At 38.4% G+C, this 17356-nt stretch overlaps 1 protein-coding gene across 3 annotated transcripts in view; it reads left to right on the top strand.

The window, feature by feature from the left end:
• rngo (DNA damage inducible 1 homolog rngo) overlaps positions 1 to 17356 on the top strand; it is a 58170-nt gene that overhangs the window by 23331 nt on the left and 17483 nt on the right. For 2 of the 3 annotated variants that reach the window (XR_014128125.1, XM_081737340.1), the window contains exons 3-5: positions 1399 to 1653; positions 4258 to 4490; positions 8512 to 8710. Coding sequence is in view for 2 of the 3 variants with exons in the window: in XM_081737340.1 (XP_081593466.1) it covers positions 1399 to 1653; positions 4258 to 4490; positions 8512 to 8710 (687 nt within the window). In the remaining variant the exon portion in view is untranslated. Of the gene's footprint in view, positions 1 to 1398; positions 1654 to 4257; positions 4491 to 8511; positions 8711 to 12538; positions 12587 to 17356 lie in introns of all 3 variants that reach the window. The other variant, XM_081737339.1, reaches the window with a different exon arrangement.

Raw genomic sequence — 17356 nt, 5'->3', positions numbered from 1 at the left:
TGTTATTTATTTCACAACGATTCAGTATACACTTTTGCATAATAACGTGGCATCCTCTTGCATTATGTTTCTAACAAGCATATATACAAGTTTGGCAACGGAACTAGTAACTGTAGTATTGTCCTTAACAACTGTAGCTGTAGAGTGTGAGTGGAAATCGCTCACTCTCATTGGTATTGGAAATAACTAGTTTTCTCGCCCCTAAATCATACCAAAGAGAGCAGGAAGCGAAACAACTAATCAACAAACATTGATATCTATCGACTGAAAATATAACATGTACGAAATAAGATTATTCATGACATTATATCATTTTCTTTCTTTTTTTTTTTCTATTGTATAGCGAGTGCATACGTTAAAACACTTTTGCTCTACATATTAAATGAAATAAACAACGTAAATACAGGTTATCGTTGTGACAGTCTGTTTCCTAAACTGAGAAAGGATGAAAGAAAATTTTTCAATTTCTTCAGGATGTCTATATCTTTGTTTAACGAACTGTATAATAGTATAAAGTGTACATTTCATCAGAGTAATACCAAAATGAGAAAGTTTTCAACATCAAATATATATATATATATATATATATATATATATATATATATATATATATGCACTTTTCTCCATTCCAACTGAATTCACACTCACGTGTGAAGGGCTCTTATAAGACTGTGTGTTATTTTCTTACCCGCTCGAGCCAGCTATTAGCAAGGTGATCTTCATAGAAGCTCAGAGCCATGGCTCACTTTCACCGAAGCACATGTGTGAAGGCATACATTTAAGACAATGTAAAGCTAGCAGTTGCAGCTCACGCGAGCGGTTCACAGGATCTAGTGTAAGGGTACCGGTATATTAAAAATCTCTCACAAGCTTATTACAAACCAGAAATTTCGCTGTCAAGAGAATGTGATAAAATGGGGATCGTGATAGGAATTAGGTTGAGAACCACTGGCCTAAAGGGCATAACATCGGAACGTTTAACTAAAAAAAAATTCATTTCAAGATAAGTTGATGATGTAGGGAATCACACATGTTCATAATTAAAAACTCAGATTTCAAAAGTATGGACACTTGATAACTTCCTTTGGTCCTGTCAGACTTTAAGCAAGGACGGAATCGAGGACGAGAAATAAAGAAAAAAAGTAGCAGGATGGAAGAGTCTGGGAAAAAGATTTTCAGAGTTCTTACACGGGAGGTGTGGGTGTACGTGCTGGTGAGATGGATTGTGTGTTGTGGGACAAATAGATGGGGAATTTGAACACTACAGAAGTATCGTATAAGATTATGCACAAATGTGTCTAGGAGCCCCTTGTCTCATGAAAATGTATAATCATAAAATAACTTTAATGTTTCTAGGATTAAGCTCTTTTTTGTAATGTTGTGGTTATTTTGTTGTAGATCGTTTTGCGACTGTATTGCGAGAGCAGCAGGAAGCGAGAGCCGAGAGGGAACGTCAGAGGATACGAATGATGAATGCCGATCCGTTTGATACAGAGGCTCAGAGACTGATTGCAGAAGAAATTAGACAAAAGAATATAGAAGCCAATATGGAAGCTGCCATGGAATATAACCCCGAAACATTTGGGACAGTTGTTATGTTGTATATAAATTGCAGAGTCAATGGACATCCGGTTAAAGCATTCATTGATTCAGGTTATTATTATTATTATTATTATTATTATTATTATTTTCCTTCCTAATATACAGGGTGTCCTGGAAGTTCTGGTAATAATAGGTTTGAATATAGCAGAGAGCAATGCCAGTTTAATTTTGCGGAGCAGTGAAGGTGTAACGAGTGAAAGCTTGTTTCATAGCTTCCGTCCGCTCGGCAATGGTATCGTAACGGTTTTGTGCAACGATCCCCTTTACGAACCCCCATAGCGCATTTCACAGGTGGTGCGGTCTGGGCTTCTTGGTGGCCAAGCAAGTGGTGCAGTCTTATCCGAACTACCACGACGAATCGAATTGAACTCCTTGCTGGCTAAGCGGTTAGCGTACGCGCCTTTGACATGAGAGACCCTGGTTCGATTCCTGGCGGAGCTCGTGTGGTTCGGATTCCACGTTAATCAGTAGGTCCACATCTCGTTTAGCCTCGCTGCTGAACGGGACGTTAAACTCAAAAACCAAACTACATTACGACGAATCCAACGCCCAGGAAAGATTTCCGTAAGATATTCACGTACGGCGAGGACATGATGGGCAGGTAATGATGAAACCAACATGTCTCTTTGATTCCATACGCCTCCAAGAGAGGAACAAACCAGTTCTCTCACAACAAGTTCAGTTCTCTCCATGTCCATGTATTGCTGGAGATTCACAACACCGTCGAAAATATCGATCCAAACACGCGTGTGCTGTCCACGTCTGCCCATATCATCACATGCGGGGGATTCTGTTCCAACTCTTCATAAAAATTGTTGATTGTCCTTGGACCAAAAGATCACATTGCGTGTACGAGAATTCCTCTAAATTGCACACTCATCGGTAAAGATCACTTTGCCGCGTTTTGGTATTGTGTCGAACGTCTGAAGGAGTGCCGCACATGCTTCCACTCTCCGATCCATGTCTTACATTTGCATTTATAAAGGGGTAACGGGTCTTCGTGTCCACCCTGTACAGACGATGAGAGAAATTCCTGTGTGTTGTCCGTGTACCCACACGTAAATAAGTAATCGTTCCTCAAGTGTATAACTGAAACCCTTTACGCACGTATACCAGACAGTGGTGTCTGTTATCATGAAACCAGTGATGCCAGTACCGCAACAAAAATTACAGATATTGTTCTCTGTGATGCTCAAACCTACGGCTACGAGAGCTTTACAGGCAGTCTGTAAAACCTAAATAATCGGGTGCAGCATGGTTTTCTCATGGTCAAATTTTTAGTAAGAGTCGCATTATATATACAGACGACAATAACTAGAGGTTTAAAATGTTATGAATTTTTTGATGACCTAGCTTACCCGGCACATTCTTGTATCGCTGGACACTTTAGCCAGAAGAAGAGATAATATAAGTGGTATGATTACACACTCAGCAGTATTACCAATCGTCTCACTTTACTTTAAATTTTGATTCTTGAACAGTTGCACTGTCAAGATGTCGGTTTTCGCGCAGAACGTTGTTTACGGAGAATACCACAAGCAGAAAGAAATAAAAACATAAAGGAAATAAGTATGAACAGAGTGACCACGGAAGAGCACTGTAAAAAACTTGTCCTTTGTATACTTATATCGGAATAAATATTCAGGAATCAAAAATTGAAGTGAAATTATTAGAAAAATGGAATCTGGTAATGTAGTGTTGTGAAATATACAGAAAGTAAGAAACTATTTCCCGTAAAGCATGTGAAAATTTTGCACATAACACGCAGTGAACTGAATCATGAAAAATTTGAAGAAAATTAGAATTTCCAGTATTTATCCAGGAATCAAAAATCTTACCTTTCCGAATAATGTACCCCGTAGCAGGCATTAGTTTCTGTATCTACTACGAACATGAAATTCTGCTAATATATTTTCCTTTTTTATTTTATCGAATAAATTACTTTTATATTGATATACAATGTACATTAAAAATTGGTTGTTTCCTCCATTCGTTAGTATACTTTTATATTATTTTGTAAACCAGTAAATCAGCTTCCAATTCGGATATTTCTGAAAACGGTCCATGTATAGCGTCATTTCTCAGTTTTTGTCAAATGAAGTAACTTTAAAAAAAAAAAAAAAAAAAAATTACTGTTGGACTGTGTTTGATACTAGCTGTGTATACTTGTATGCAGTATCTCCACTAAATAAATTTGATTCCTGCCATATTTTCGCAGTTCAGCTTTAATCATGAAATTACACACAGTATCACGTTGTGTGTGTGTGAACAAACACACATAATTAACTAGTAGAACGTAAGGTACAAATTATACAAGGTACTGATCCTTTTATTCGTATGTAGACTGATATAGTTTCCAATATTTCGGATACTTTTAGCAAGCATACATTCTCAAGGAACAAAAGCGGTTCAAATCATACTATATAAGAGGTTTGAATAAGTTCTTCACATACAGATATTAATGAAAGAGGAAATAACCGATTTTTCAACACACCAGATCCTCTGTATTTGCTAAAAATATCCGAAATATATTGAAAACCACATCCATCTGCAGAAGAATAAAAAAGTAAGTACATTTTTTTTTAATCTTGAAGCGCATATATTGCTGAGGCAGTTCGGTGTTCCGTACTTTTATTTCTTTGTTTATTTATTTAGGGGCTCAAACCACAATAATGTCAGCTGCTTGTGCGGAAAGATGCCATATTATGCGATTAGTCGACAACAGGTGGGCAGGCATTGCGAAAGGCGTAGGAGTCCAGAAAATCCTCGGAAGAATTCATATGGTCCAGATTCAAATTGAGGATGTCTATTTGACAACGTCATTCTCTGTCTTAGAGGAGCAGCCAATGGATATGTTATTGGGGCTGGATATGTTAAAAAGGCATCAGGTATTTAGTTATTGATATCTTGAGTAGAATAAAGAAATACACTGTCCTTAACACATTTAGTTCCAAAGTATTTAAACATATAATAACTCGTAAGCCCGGCCATTTTTTGTGTTTCTTTTAAGAAAATGCTTTTTTTTTTCCTTCTTAAATTTCAGTATGCAAATTTTATGCATCAAAATAATTTCGTAATCTTTATTAAATGTAAATATTACTTATGTAGTCTCGAGGGCAGCACTAGCTGGTAGAGGTGGAGGCGGATAGTTGCTGCAGAAATTAAATGCGCCTCGCAATCTCTCATATGCTTGCTGTTGAGTGCCTCGTTTTCTAGGCTGTAGACGTCCCGTGCCTAGTTTAAACTTGTGAAGGATATCGGAATGAGGTTCCAGTGATTGACCTACTCTCACTGAATTCTTTGCTTAACTGGTAATCAGACCAGCAGGCTACAAGAGAATACATTTATCACCAGATACATTAACTTCCTTTTCTCTCCCCTTCGAAACGAAAGATGTAGGGAATGTGTGTACCCATCATCTGGAAATACGACTTTTTTTTTTTTTTTTTTTTTTGTACGTAATACTGAATCAATTATTGTGAGGCCGTGATGGCTCAGTGGTATAGCGTTCATCTCTGGTGCTTGGGACCCCTGGTACGATCCCAGCTCGCGCCAAGTAAACTTTGTGGTGGACAGACACCGTGTGCGTGGGTTTTCTCAAGATTCCCAATTCCCGTTTTCTCCTACTTTCTTCATTCCATTATTTCATTCATTTTCTCATCATCACCGTCTCCTTTAGTCTAGCCGCATAACTGTGGGACGTAAAACTCAAAGATTTCATTTCATTTTTTTGAATTATTTCTCTTTCTTTTATCTGTGAAGATCAAGAGAAGTACAGGGTGTTCGGGATAAGTTTGATACTTTTGGGTGATAGGAAAACACAGGGGATATCGTCCTCAAAACAAATTGTATTGAACTCATGGAAGTCGTACAATAGAAGGAGAACAAGAGAAAGCAGAATCACTCAAAAAAAAAAAAAAAAACCTTTGCGGCCACAACTGTCTCAACGCAGCTCCTGAATCTGGAGAATGCAGCCTTCACGGTATCCCTAGGGAGAACTGAAAATGTCCCCTGAATCCTGTTAATGAGCTGGGTCTTTGTGTTATAGGCACTGCTGTTGGTATGTTGCTCCACCACGCCCCACACATAATAATTCATAGGATTGCACACAGGGAAGTTCGGGGGCCAGATGTCGGGACTGATGAAGTACAAATTGTCACGCAACCACTTCAGGGTATTCCCAGCAGTATGGCATGGAGCGGAGTCAACGTTGCACTTTGTATCTTTTTCACAGTGTTCAAGAAGCACTGAGCAGTTGTCTTGATTGCATAATTTGGTTGGCCGTCACGAATCATGAAGATTCAGGCAGCTATTTTTCCAATATTCTGGTGGCTTCTATTCGTCCATTGCAGTTCTGTTTGACTTCACAGCTGTATTTGAAATCAAAGAGAAGTAATATGTGGTTGGCAATACCTTCCTACAACTTATATCTACATGCAATAAAACCAACTGTCAAATTTATCCCGAACACTTTGTACATATCCACAATAGATCTACCAAAATTTCTTTCAAAACTAAAATGAGTTATAGGTCTGCGAGTTACAAATTACCTTGAACTACATATGCACAAGCATTAATAAAAGGTATACTCCTTTCAGTCACTAACATTGTCAATCTAGTATTAACAGAGTTGCCATCTACAGTAATTCCGTACTTCGTTCAATAAATACAGATTGATTCATTCATCTTGAGCCAAAGTCAATGTGCAACTTACCACGCATGCACAATTCATCGCCGTGAGATTGCCACGTGGCAAGCAACAATATCTCTTTAGTCAACAGTAGTAGTCCAGCGTAGTCTGTATGCTACCGAAACTGAACAGATTCTAGGAGGGGGTTCGTTATGGCCTTTTCCGACGCCAAGTTCACACCGTCGTACAAAGTAGAAATGTGTCAAATGCGTAATTTTCAGGTATGTCGTGCCACTGTGAATCCTATTATATACGGAAATATGCAGCTTAGAATACTGGGTCCACCACACCTGGCAACTGGCCTCCCGTGAATAGGACCCCGCCGCCATTGCATATGGTTCGGCGTATGGCGACCTTCGAAATCATCACAGACAGCGTGCGATGGCCAGCAAATGCCGCACATCGCAGACAACAGTCAGCTTTGCGACTCACCTCACGGTCGTTTGCAAGAGCAGTGTGCATGCCCTTGTCATGTGGCTGAGCAAAAAAAGCAATTGCAGGAGGCTTTATGAACGTCATCTCGCAGGTGATGGGTGGAAGTTTGTTGTTAACCTTGATGAGGTGTGGATTTGCCTCACAGACTGTGGTAAAGTTCATATCATTATATACAGACCTGTTATGTTCTTCTGCCAGTGCGCAGAGAATTTTCCAAAAGGGTTCATGATTGTGGCCGGTCTGTCGTAAGGGGCAAACTGCATCTCCGAAAGGTGGAGCGGAACGGACTCATATCTTGACTGAAATTTACCAGCATGAAATGCCAATATTGTACGGACAAGACGTGAACCAGGTTAAACTGCACCAAGGCAAGACCTCCAACCACATGGCGAAAATATCGCTGGAATTCTATCGCCGTATAAACAGGAAACTGGGATTGCGGCAGTTTCCTTCTATGACATTCGTGTCAAGAGTCCAGATGCCAGTCCAATGGACTATTATGCTTCCGAATTCCTCAAGCGGCACCTGTCTTATCGTCGAGTCCGCACCATCTCCAGCGTTGGAAAGCCTGCAGATAGAAGTGGGATGCAGTACTTATGGTCAGATGCAACGCAGTCTCTTGCAATTGAAACTCCGATGCCGGGCAATAGTCAGTAGATGTGTCCTTCAGATCAAACACAACCTTTGGTGGAAACACGGCATTTTCTAGGTAAGTGACACATTGAAATTCGGCTCAATATAAATGAATCAACCTCTGTAAATGAAAAGTGTCAGTTGCACCTGCAGTGCAACTGAATTACAAATGTAAATTTCCAACAATGGAACAATGTAAATGAATTAGAATTTCCGCTGCTGAAACTTGTGAAGGACGAAAATATGCGAACGGATGGGAATTTCAAGGTTGAATAAATAAATCAGAATGTTAATGTATCTAGCTGTTTGAAAGAAAGAAAGAAAGAAAGAAAGAAAAAAACTTATCGGACGCATATAATTTAGTTAGAAAAAACTTACCTTGAGCGTCCTTTGCATAAATTAATAATGCAGAGAAATTTATGCAAAAGTCACTTACGATAACACTTTTAACTTGTAACCGGCTTTAATTCCTATCGTGTACACTAGTCTTCGTATTTAGATGTACAACAAAATGTTTAATGGCTGGATGTCTAATGGTCAGGAAGGTTAAAGAATTATATAGTCTGGAAAAATAACACGGAAAGTCAGGGAATTTGATTATGGGTTATTGAAAGATCTTTACACAGGACTTCTATATTGGAAACGCTACCGATTTTGTAGCATGGCCTATCATCCAATACCCTTAATATTCTGGACGTTCTGGAAAAGTATGTAGATTAGGCCACAGAGACCAAGTTTCTTAAAAATATGATTTGAATATTGTTTCTGTTTTATTTTTGTAATGTGTTGTGTTGTGTGTGGTTGGTGAATTCATAGTGTATAGTGAAAAACGTAAGATACCTGTATAAGGCAATGTTAAAACTTAGGTGTAGCATTCGTGATCGTGTAATGTTACTCAGTGAAAGTTACGTGTTTATGTGATGAATTGTATAATATCTGTGATGATAGTTCCAGTTAATTGTGTGTGTGTAACCAAAAAAAGTCATTGTATGAGAGAAACAATTTCCTTACACCTATGTAAAATACTGTGAAAATGTGTGTTATTTTATTAGTGTATGTGATGTATTTAAATTATTGCCAATAGATTGTGTTATGTTGTGGTGACTGTTATAGATATATATATATATAATATGTTGATTATTCTGTTTCAGTGCATCATAGATTTGAAGCGTAACATCCTCCACATTGGAACGACAGGTACAGAAACTAGGTTTTTAAGTGAACGAGAGCTCCCGGAGTGTGCTCGTCTCACAGGAAAGAATGAGGAAGAGATCCTAGGAGAGTCCAGGCGGGAAGCGGAAGATAGGGAACTAGCTCAGGCGTTGGAACAGAGTGCCAGGGAGTCCGGAGGTAACAATTCTTTACGTCAATTAAGTAATTAATTTATCAATCACCTCAGCTGCCAAAAATTAAACCAATTTTTTATTATTTTCAGTGAGAGCTATCGCCTTTCTTTCTTTATTTAAATTCCTCAGTGTTTGTTTCACAAATTGTTGAAAATCATACTTTCATATCTTGTGATCTTTTTGTTATTCCCGTGTTTTAATCCTTTTAAAAAATGTATCAACAGCGTATGGTCAGAAATAGGGGACACCGTAGTCTAGTGGTTGGAGCGTTGGATTCACGTCCACATGGTGGTCCCGGGTTCGATTCCCGGCCGGTGCTTCCCAATTTTCGGCGTCCACCCAGCGTCGTGAGGCCAACTGGGTAGCCACGTGAATAGGTTTAAAAGCTCCCGATACGCGCTAATGGCAGGGCGACACAGCTCGTCGCTACGCTGGACGTAGTTCAGCCGCTTGCTGACAGATGGCGTTTGAGCAGCTCAGGCCCTCAAATGGGCTGTTATGCCAGGTGGTGGTTTGTGGTATGGTCAGAAATGCGTCCTTTCATTTGACTGGCAGTTACATTGTAATTACGTGTTATGCAATCCTTACTACACTTAAGGCTACGGGCTTTTCCAAATACAGAAGAAAACGTATCTTCCCTCTCTATTCCCTTCCAATTCTTCTCCCCTGTTAAAACGTCATATTTTCTACAGAAATTCACTTCTTGGTTCTAAAATCTATATCTTCATACGTACTAACCGTACGTCAATAAAACTTGTTAAGCGTAGCCTAGAACATGTAATTCTCTGGATACGTTTCAGATAGGTGTTTGACAGTACAACATCGACAGTGGCACCAAATTTTAAGAAAGAAAATATCCTGTTTAGGTAAATGTACGAATATTTTCTCGAATTAATAGACTCTGAACCTTGTGTATAGTATCATTCGAAAGCCTGATTCATTCTGAAGGTACGGACTGTGTACAAATCATGATCCAAAGGAATTGGGGTTGGAGCACTAGCTTCATAAGTGAAAGCCTAACATTTCCTTTAAAAAAAAAACTGATTTTAACAAGATTAATTCTCTTCCCACAAACACATTGTTCCCAGAAACTATTGAGTCATATAAATAAGAAAGATTGTAGACTCTGACAGTTATTTGAGCTCCTTCGTGGCTAAGCGGTTAGCGTACTCGCCGGGCTCGATTCCCGGCGGGAGCTCATGTGGTTCGGATTCCACGTTAATCAGTAAGTCCACGTCTCATATAGCCTCGCTGCTGAATGGGGCTATATAAAACTCAAAATCACCTCATCACCTCTGACAGTTATTTACAAATACGACTAAAACTAACTAAACCCCTGGCGCAGTAATCCTTAGGGGAGCCAGGTCTACCAGCCGGCTTGTGGTACTTAATGCCTTTAGGATAATGTATGGCCGACATATCTCGTCTCTCCTTCGTCGTTAATGCTGGCTTTCTAGATCGGAGTTCGTTACTTCTTTCTTCCGGGTACTGATAGCTCCTCAATTATCCTCACGACATTGGCTGGACCCCGCAATACCAATACTATCCGGTGAGTACGATAGGTGACCCATACCGGACTCGGCACTGCTTGACGTCGCTGATTTCACAAGAAGTGGTATTCTATTACGGCTTGGTCGTTTGGCGGCGGCAAATATGACTATCATATAATAACCTTTCATTACAGATAAGAAGTTTCATCCTGTGTTAGGACATACCTAACTGGCACACTCGCCTCCGTCTTTCCTGGAGACAAATAAGTTGTATAAACATCTGTAAGATTTTAAAAACTACTTTTTTTTAAAAAAAAATATACATATAAAGATTGCCGATTCGTTTATGTCTATCTTGCATCAAACGTTCTCAAACATTTAGAACTTGGAAGATAATTAACGTAACTGAATCTATAAAATCTTGTATAATTTTTCAATGATATTGACTTACAATCAACCGTCATAATGAAGAAAATTTGTCATTCATATGGTACAATAGTTTCGGATAACATTTCTTCCTGTTAGGTGAAGGGGAAATTAAAATGCGGGAACAATAATATCATTATATGGTGTGAAGATAATTTTTCAATGATAAAAGCAAAGGTCTTCCCCTTTAATAAAAAATCAGTTTTCAATTTGGAGACGCGGTGGCTCAGTGGTAGAGCGTTCACCTCCGGTGCTTGGGGTCCCTAGTTCGATCCCAGCTCGCGCCGTGTGGACTTTGTGGTGGACAAACACCGTGCTTTTGGGTTTTCTCTGGGTTCTCCCGTTTCCTCCCATTTTCTTCATTCATTTCTCATCTTCACCGTCTCTTTTAGCCTAACTGGCATAACCGCGGGACGTAAAACTCAAAGATTTCATTTCAGTTTTCAAATTAAAAGGTGAAAACTCGCGTTGTAATTGAAATTTGGTCTTCTTTTGGAGCAGAGAGATAAGTGATAGATGCTTTTACTTTTCTTGATATAACCTTTTGGTATGTCAAGCATGTATTCGAGTCAGCGATTTCATGTTGTATCCTGTAAAACATAAATTTTTCTTTCCTGAATAGGCCTACCTGCATGGGCGAATAATAATACAGTAGACTTGCGAGAATCCGGCCTAATATAGGAAAAGGGGCACGCCGAATAAATAAAAAAAAAAAAAAAAAAAAAATCGGATAGGCCGGAGTTCTATGAACTCATTAAGCATACCCCAAGAACTATTTACAAATACAGTACTGTATTGAGGACCGTTACACACTGACGAAACAATGAACAAGGAGCACAACGCTGCTCTTCTCGTGTCACAACTTGTATTTTGCACACGGCACGTAGGAGGATTATAGCAGACATCCCGCTTCCAATGCCTTGGCAATGTTTGCCAATGCAATACCTTGCCTTCCTCATTTAATTACGATAAAAGAAAACTGTGCCGGGTTGTCGCGAGCCGGATGCTCGGAGTCAACTGTAATATAATTTTGTTTAGTTAATATGTTTTCTAATGTGGTAAGTCAAGTTTAAAATATATTTTCATTTTGGAATTCTTGGTAAACTTACCGTCATAAAAGTAAATTATTATTTTCAAAGCTCTTCGTGAAGATAAATGATGCTTGAACAGTGAATACAGTATAATTTCGAAATATCTATAGCTAAGATGTAACACATAACCTTGAATGACATTTATAGTACAGTATTTCTGTACCAGATTATCTTCTCTGTTCATATACTTGTTATGTATTTTGACTCTAATCGCAGTTCGCCAGAAAAACGTATACACTCTTTGTAATCCTGTATCAGGATACTGGCATTGACAGTTGTTGTGAAATTTAAGTACGTTGTAGTACGGTTTTTCGCTCAACAGATGTCGGTACTGTCAGCACGGTTAGTGAGATAAGAAATTGACAAGAGCACGCTTGACATTCGAGCAGTGTAAGTACGCTTTGAAGTATTTTATCAGGTTTGGGAATGCCATCGAAGTGCAGGGTCAGTGGAGAGGGGAGTTTGGTACTGAACCACCAACCCGCCTAACAATCAAACGCATTGTTGACAAGTTTGAGGCGCATGGAACGACGAGCGGTCGCTGCACCTACAGTGGTCAATGTATCAATAGAGACCGATGCACATGCCTCTGTAATCTTTTGGCGAAGGTTCTCGAACGTCCCAAACAACGGCTAACATTTTGAACATCTAATGTAAACATATGCTTACTTGAAGGTTTGTAACACATGTTTGAACAATAATTAACTGTAATTAAGAAATATGATGTATAGTTGTTTTTTTTTTTTTTTTTTTTTTTTCTCAAACAGTGTATGTATTTTTCTGGCAGGCTCTGTATAATGAGAAGTTAACTATTTTTATTTCTAGCGGCATCTTCATCAGGTGAAAATACTTGCAGCGCAGCAGGCGATACAGGTATCGGTTTGCGCAGTGATAGTGAAGCATGTGTAGGAACAGTTAATAGTTCGAAGTAACATGTTTAACAAATTTAGTAAAGATCACAGCTAGAAGTCGAATTGTGCCATCAGATCAATAATACTAACCTCAGAAACAATAAGCAGCAGGTCGAATGTTCTATATTAAAGACGCCGTTTTTGCACGCTAGCGTATTTAGAAGTTAATTGTGATAAAATAATGTTTTTAGTTTCCTAAAGAAGGACATGATGCTGTTACTAGTAGCTTGGTTTCATAACTACAGGTACTAATTCCAAAATTGATTTCTAGTTAACACAACAATTCTAGAAATCGTTTCATTTTTATGTTGGGTCTTTCATTATCGTCGTTACAGAATAACTTACATGTCGATGTTGTGGCTATATTAATGTAATTAACACCATATTTCCTCTACCGATCACCAACTATATTTTAAGGTAGATTATTGTGCTGTCGCTTAAAGTTTTCATTGAAATTTTACGCATTAATATAATTTAATAAAAGATTAAGAAAGAAGAAGAAAAAAAAACGATTAGAGGCTTTCGACAAGTAGAGAGGAATAGAGAAAATTGTTAGGGAACCGCAGAGGGGGTGAAAAACATTATTGAACTAATTAAAATTAGAAGAGAACCTATTTGTTACACTGTTTCAGAAATACTATATCCTGAAGGACGTGATAGAATGTATGGAGGAAGCAAAATGAATGAAATGTTTAATTTAACCTTTGGAACACCGGGGGGGGGGGGGGAACTCGGAGGCCCACAAATTATTTTTGCTACATTTTGTAACATTTCTACTTGCATAAAAAAATTGAAGAGCTCCCCCTCTCCCTTGGTAGTACCAAGGGGCTATTTACCACATACGCTAACTGTTATATTCTAGTGTTTTGGCTATTTATTTATTTATTTATTTTTAACAAATTTGGTATTACAACATGCAGGGGCACTCTGAGCTATTATTCTGGTGCAGTGTTATAAAAATTTAGTATATACACTTTTTCTGATTTTTTTTTTTGGGGGGGGGGCACCTACATATTTTATTTTCTGTTAGTGTATTCTTTAAAACTGCTAACACCTAAATATGTCACTTTATATTATAATCATACACACACACACACACACACACATATATATATATATATATATATATATATATATATATATATATATATATATAAAGAGAGAGAATCAAGTTTCAATACTGGTTGGAAAGAACTATGCTGCTGCACCTCTGGCGTTATCACGTATTTTTAATCATAGAATCTATAAGCAGCAGCCTGCAACATGACTGAAGACGCATATTTCATAGGCAATTGTCAGTTTGTTATTCTGTGACTGTGACTGTATGTAGGAACTGGAACAATGGCAAATCGTGCTCTTCGCCAAAGTTCAATTGAGAAAGAACCTTAAGAACTTTTAAATGAATCTGACGTAGAAGGTAGTGAGGTCGAATATAGCAAGGCGGAAATAACCCTGTCAGATTTTGATGCAAAAGACAGTGATTTGAACATTTTATTTGATAATGCAAGTGGAACAAATGGAAGCAGTGGTACGTTTCTTGCAATGAATCCCTTGTAATATTCATGATGTTGTAGTGGTGTTAGTTTACAAAACTGACAGACAAGTCGTACATTGTTTGCTTACGTTTTACATGTTCATTCCATAGGTACAAAAATCTGACGTTGTGCTACTAGAAAAATTGTAACTTGTGTTGTGTTGGCAACACTGCTTCTCTGTTGACATTCCCTATAGTGTCCAATGAACGTCCCGCGCACACTTTTGGCGGAAACAAAATTTGAAAGAATTTCGCCAATACAAGGATAACCGGGATGGAATTATAAAAGATTAATCCTGAATTCATTGGAATACTAAAGTATATACCACTCTTCCCCATTCTACCCCACTTTACTGCATCATCATCAAAATGCTTTTAGAAGCCGCCTCAGTACACATGCTACACTGTACTAAGTTGCTATTGATCTGTTTGATAGTATTTCTACACAAACAAATAAAATATATAGATCAGATACTGACATAAATAAAAAATAGTTTATTAACATAAATAAAAAAAATGGTGACTTAAACAATTACACACACACACAGTTGGCAACACTGTACTTAGTAACCTAGTAATAATAGATAATAAAAACATATGATGTCTTAGACATCTCAAGTTCGTATCAGACAAGATACATTATTTTCCGTGAGAAATAATTACTTCTATGCTGTGGGCCTCAGTCGTCCCCCCCCCCCCGTTGGTGTTCCATGTAACCATGGTGTTCCTAGGGTTAATGTTCCACGGTTATGCCATTTAGGCTAAAGAAAACTGATTTTAAATGGAAATGAATGATTATAGAAGGATAAAAGGATTGGTGGAATTAAATGTGGGAGGAACTATTAGAAAACCCACGGATTCCGGCTTAACCGATCCACTAACCGCTACACCACCCAGTCCGCTTCCTAAACAGCCATACATCCGGTCACTCTTGGAAGTCTGTGCCCAACCTCTGGTATCACATGAACTTGCGCTTAAACAATCCAGTGTCTAAGGGGGCCGCGGTGGCTCAGTGGTAGAGCGTTCACCTCTGGTGCTAGGGGTCCCGGGTTCGATCCCAGCCCCCGCCAAGTGAACTTTGTGGTGGACAAACACCGTGTGCGTGGGTTTTCTCGGGGTTCTCTCGTTTCCTCCCACTTTCTTCATTCCACCATTTCATTCATTACTCATCATCACCGTCTCCTTTAGTTTAACCGGCATAACCGTGGGACGTATAACTCAAAGATTTCATTTCATTTTTTCAATCCAGTGTCTACCGGTGGCTCAGTGGTAGAGCGTTCACCTCCGGTGCTTGGGGTCCTTGGTTCGATCCCAGCTCCCGCCGTGTGGACTTTGTGGTGGACAAACTCCGTGCTCGTGGGTTTTCTCGGGGTTTTCCCGCTTCCTCCCACTTTCTTCATTTCACCCATCTCTCATCATCACCGTCTCCTTTAGCCTAACCGGCATAACTGTGGGACGTAAAACTTAAAAAGATTTCCTTTCATTTCAATCCAGTGTCTACATTACAGAACCCTTTTGTTGATTCAGTTGTATATTATAGATGATAAAATATACACTCCGTATGCTAATATACATTTTTCATTCTTTGTGTATCATTGAATTCATCAATACAAAACTGGAATGATATATAATCGAGTATTTCGTCTGGTTAGTAGGACTCGATGTTGTTCATTGCAACTCACATGGCCTGAAATCGAACCAGCAGGGCTGAGCGCTCTTAGTATTCGTACCCTCCCCCCCCCCCCCCACACACACACCTTAATACGATGGAAGGAAAAAAGGAAGCGAAGAAAAGGTAGAATTGATGGATGCTATTAAAACGGGTAATTGCCACGTCAAGAAGAAGAAATTAACTCAGATTCGTAGTTCATGAAGTGTTCTTAATTTCTGGCTAATGTCCTGTCAATAATAGCAAATTACCAATGATGATGATAATAGGTATAGTGTCTCTGTAAGAGAGAGAGTCCTCGTACCCGAGTTCAACAGAAATTTTAGACTATTCTCTTTGGTAGGACATTCTTGTACAGTTGTCTCAAAATAATCTTTGTTCTCTGATAATATTGTATTTTTAGTAAGCGTATGAATTAATGTTACATGGTACCTCTGGGGAGGGAAAAAAAACTGAAATGATAATGTAAAGTAACTATGGTTCGAACACGCTAGTCTGTGCTCTAAGGTAGGGCGTTTTATTACTGAATCAAGTGGCCTTGAAATTACAGATAGCAGTTCAAACTGACTCATCCATTTTGAATCTACCGACATAAGAAATTGAAAAGATAAATTGGTACATTCTTAATTCATTATATAAATATTTATGCCATTCCTTTATATTAAATATAAATTAACTTGACAACACAAAGTAAGTTGTTGGATATAGAGGAAATAAAACCTTTGTTTATTAACAAAAAAAAAAAAAAAAAAAAAAATTACTACTTACCAATGACTCCTCCCTTGAAAAATTTAAAGATTTTGACGTTTCGGAACTCTCAGCTGATTCCTTCCTCAGTGGCAAGGTAAAAAGGATTAAAACGGAAAGGAGATAAAAGGAGTAAAACCAGGAATACATACCACTATATAAAATTAACGTACAAAAAAGATCCTTAGATGAACAGAGCAGAGTGAAAAAAGAATGAACTGAAAAAAAGAACGTGGTGTCTATGTTAGGCCACTATTGCCAGATCCAAAGTATGCATCAAAGGTAGGTACCCAAGTTCGATCAATGTTGCCAGTATCAAGGTTCAATGCAGGTTTGTATTTATGAATAAAGAACGATTCTTTAACTCTTAACGGTTCACTATCTTTTCTGTCTGTTTCCGGCACTGCTTGCAAAACAATATATCAACAGACTACCTTCCGCGTAAAATTTACCAGAGTTGTCACCAGGAAGCAATAGCTTCTCAGGATCGCGGAAAGGATGTACACAAATAACCACAAGGAAAAATACCTAAAAATAATAGTCTTCAAACGCAATAGGCAAGATCAAAAAATGTGTAACCAAATGGTTACGAAAACTCGTTAAGGGTTAATTTCTCGTTGTTTTTTTGATTTTGATGAACCTATTACCTTAACCTGTTTTATATTATGTGAATGTTGTTTTAGATGAAGCGCTAAACCCGACATGCCTTCTTCTTGTGACTTTTTTGATTGTCTAACATGTTCCTTCATACGCATGTTAATATTACGTTTAGTTTGGCCAAT

This window comes from Thermobia domestica, chromosome 13 (assembly GCF_964235325.1).
Source record: "Thermobia domestica chromosome 13, izTheDome1.hap1.1, whole genome shotgun sequence".
In the NCBI taxonomy this organism is placed as follows: domain Eukaryota; kingdom Metazoa; phylum Arthropoda; class Insecta; order Zygentoma; family Lepismatidae; genus Thermobia; species Thermobia domestica.
This window is presented reverse-complemented; position numbering and strand designations above follow the sequence as displayed.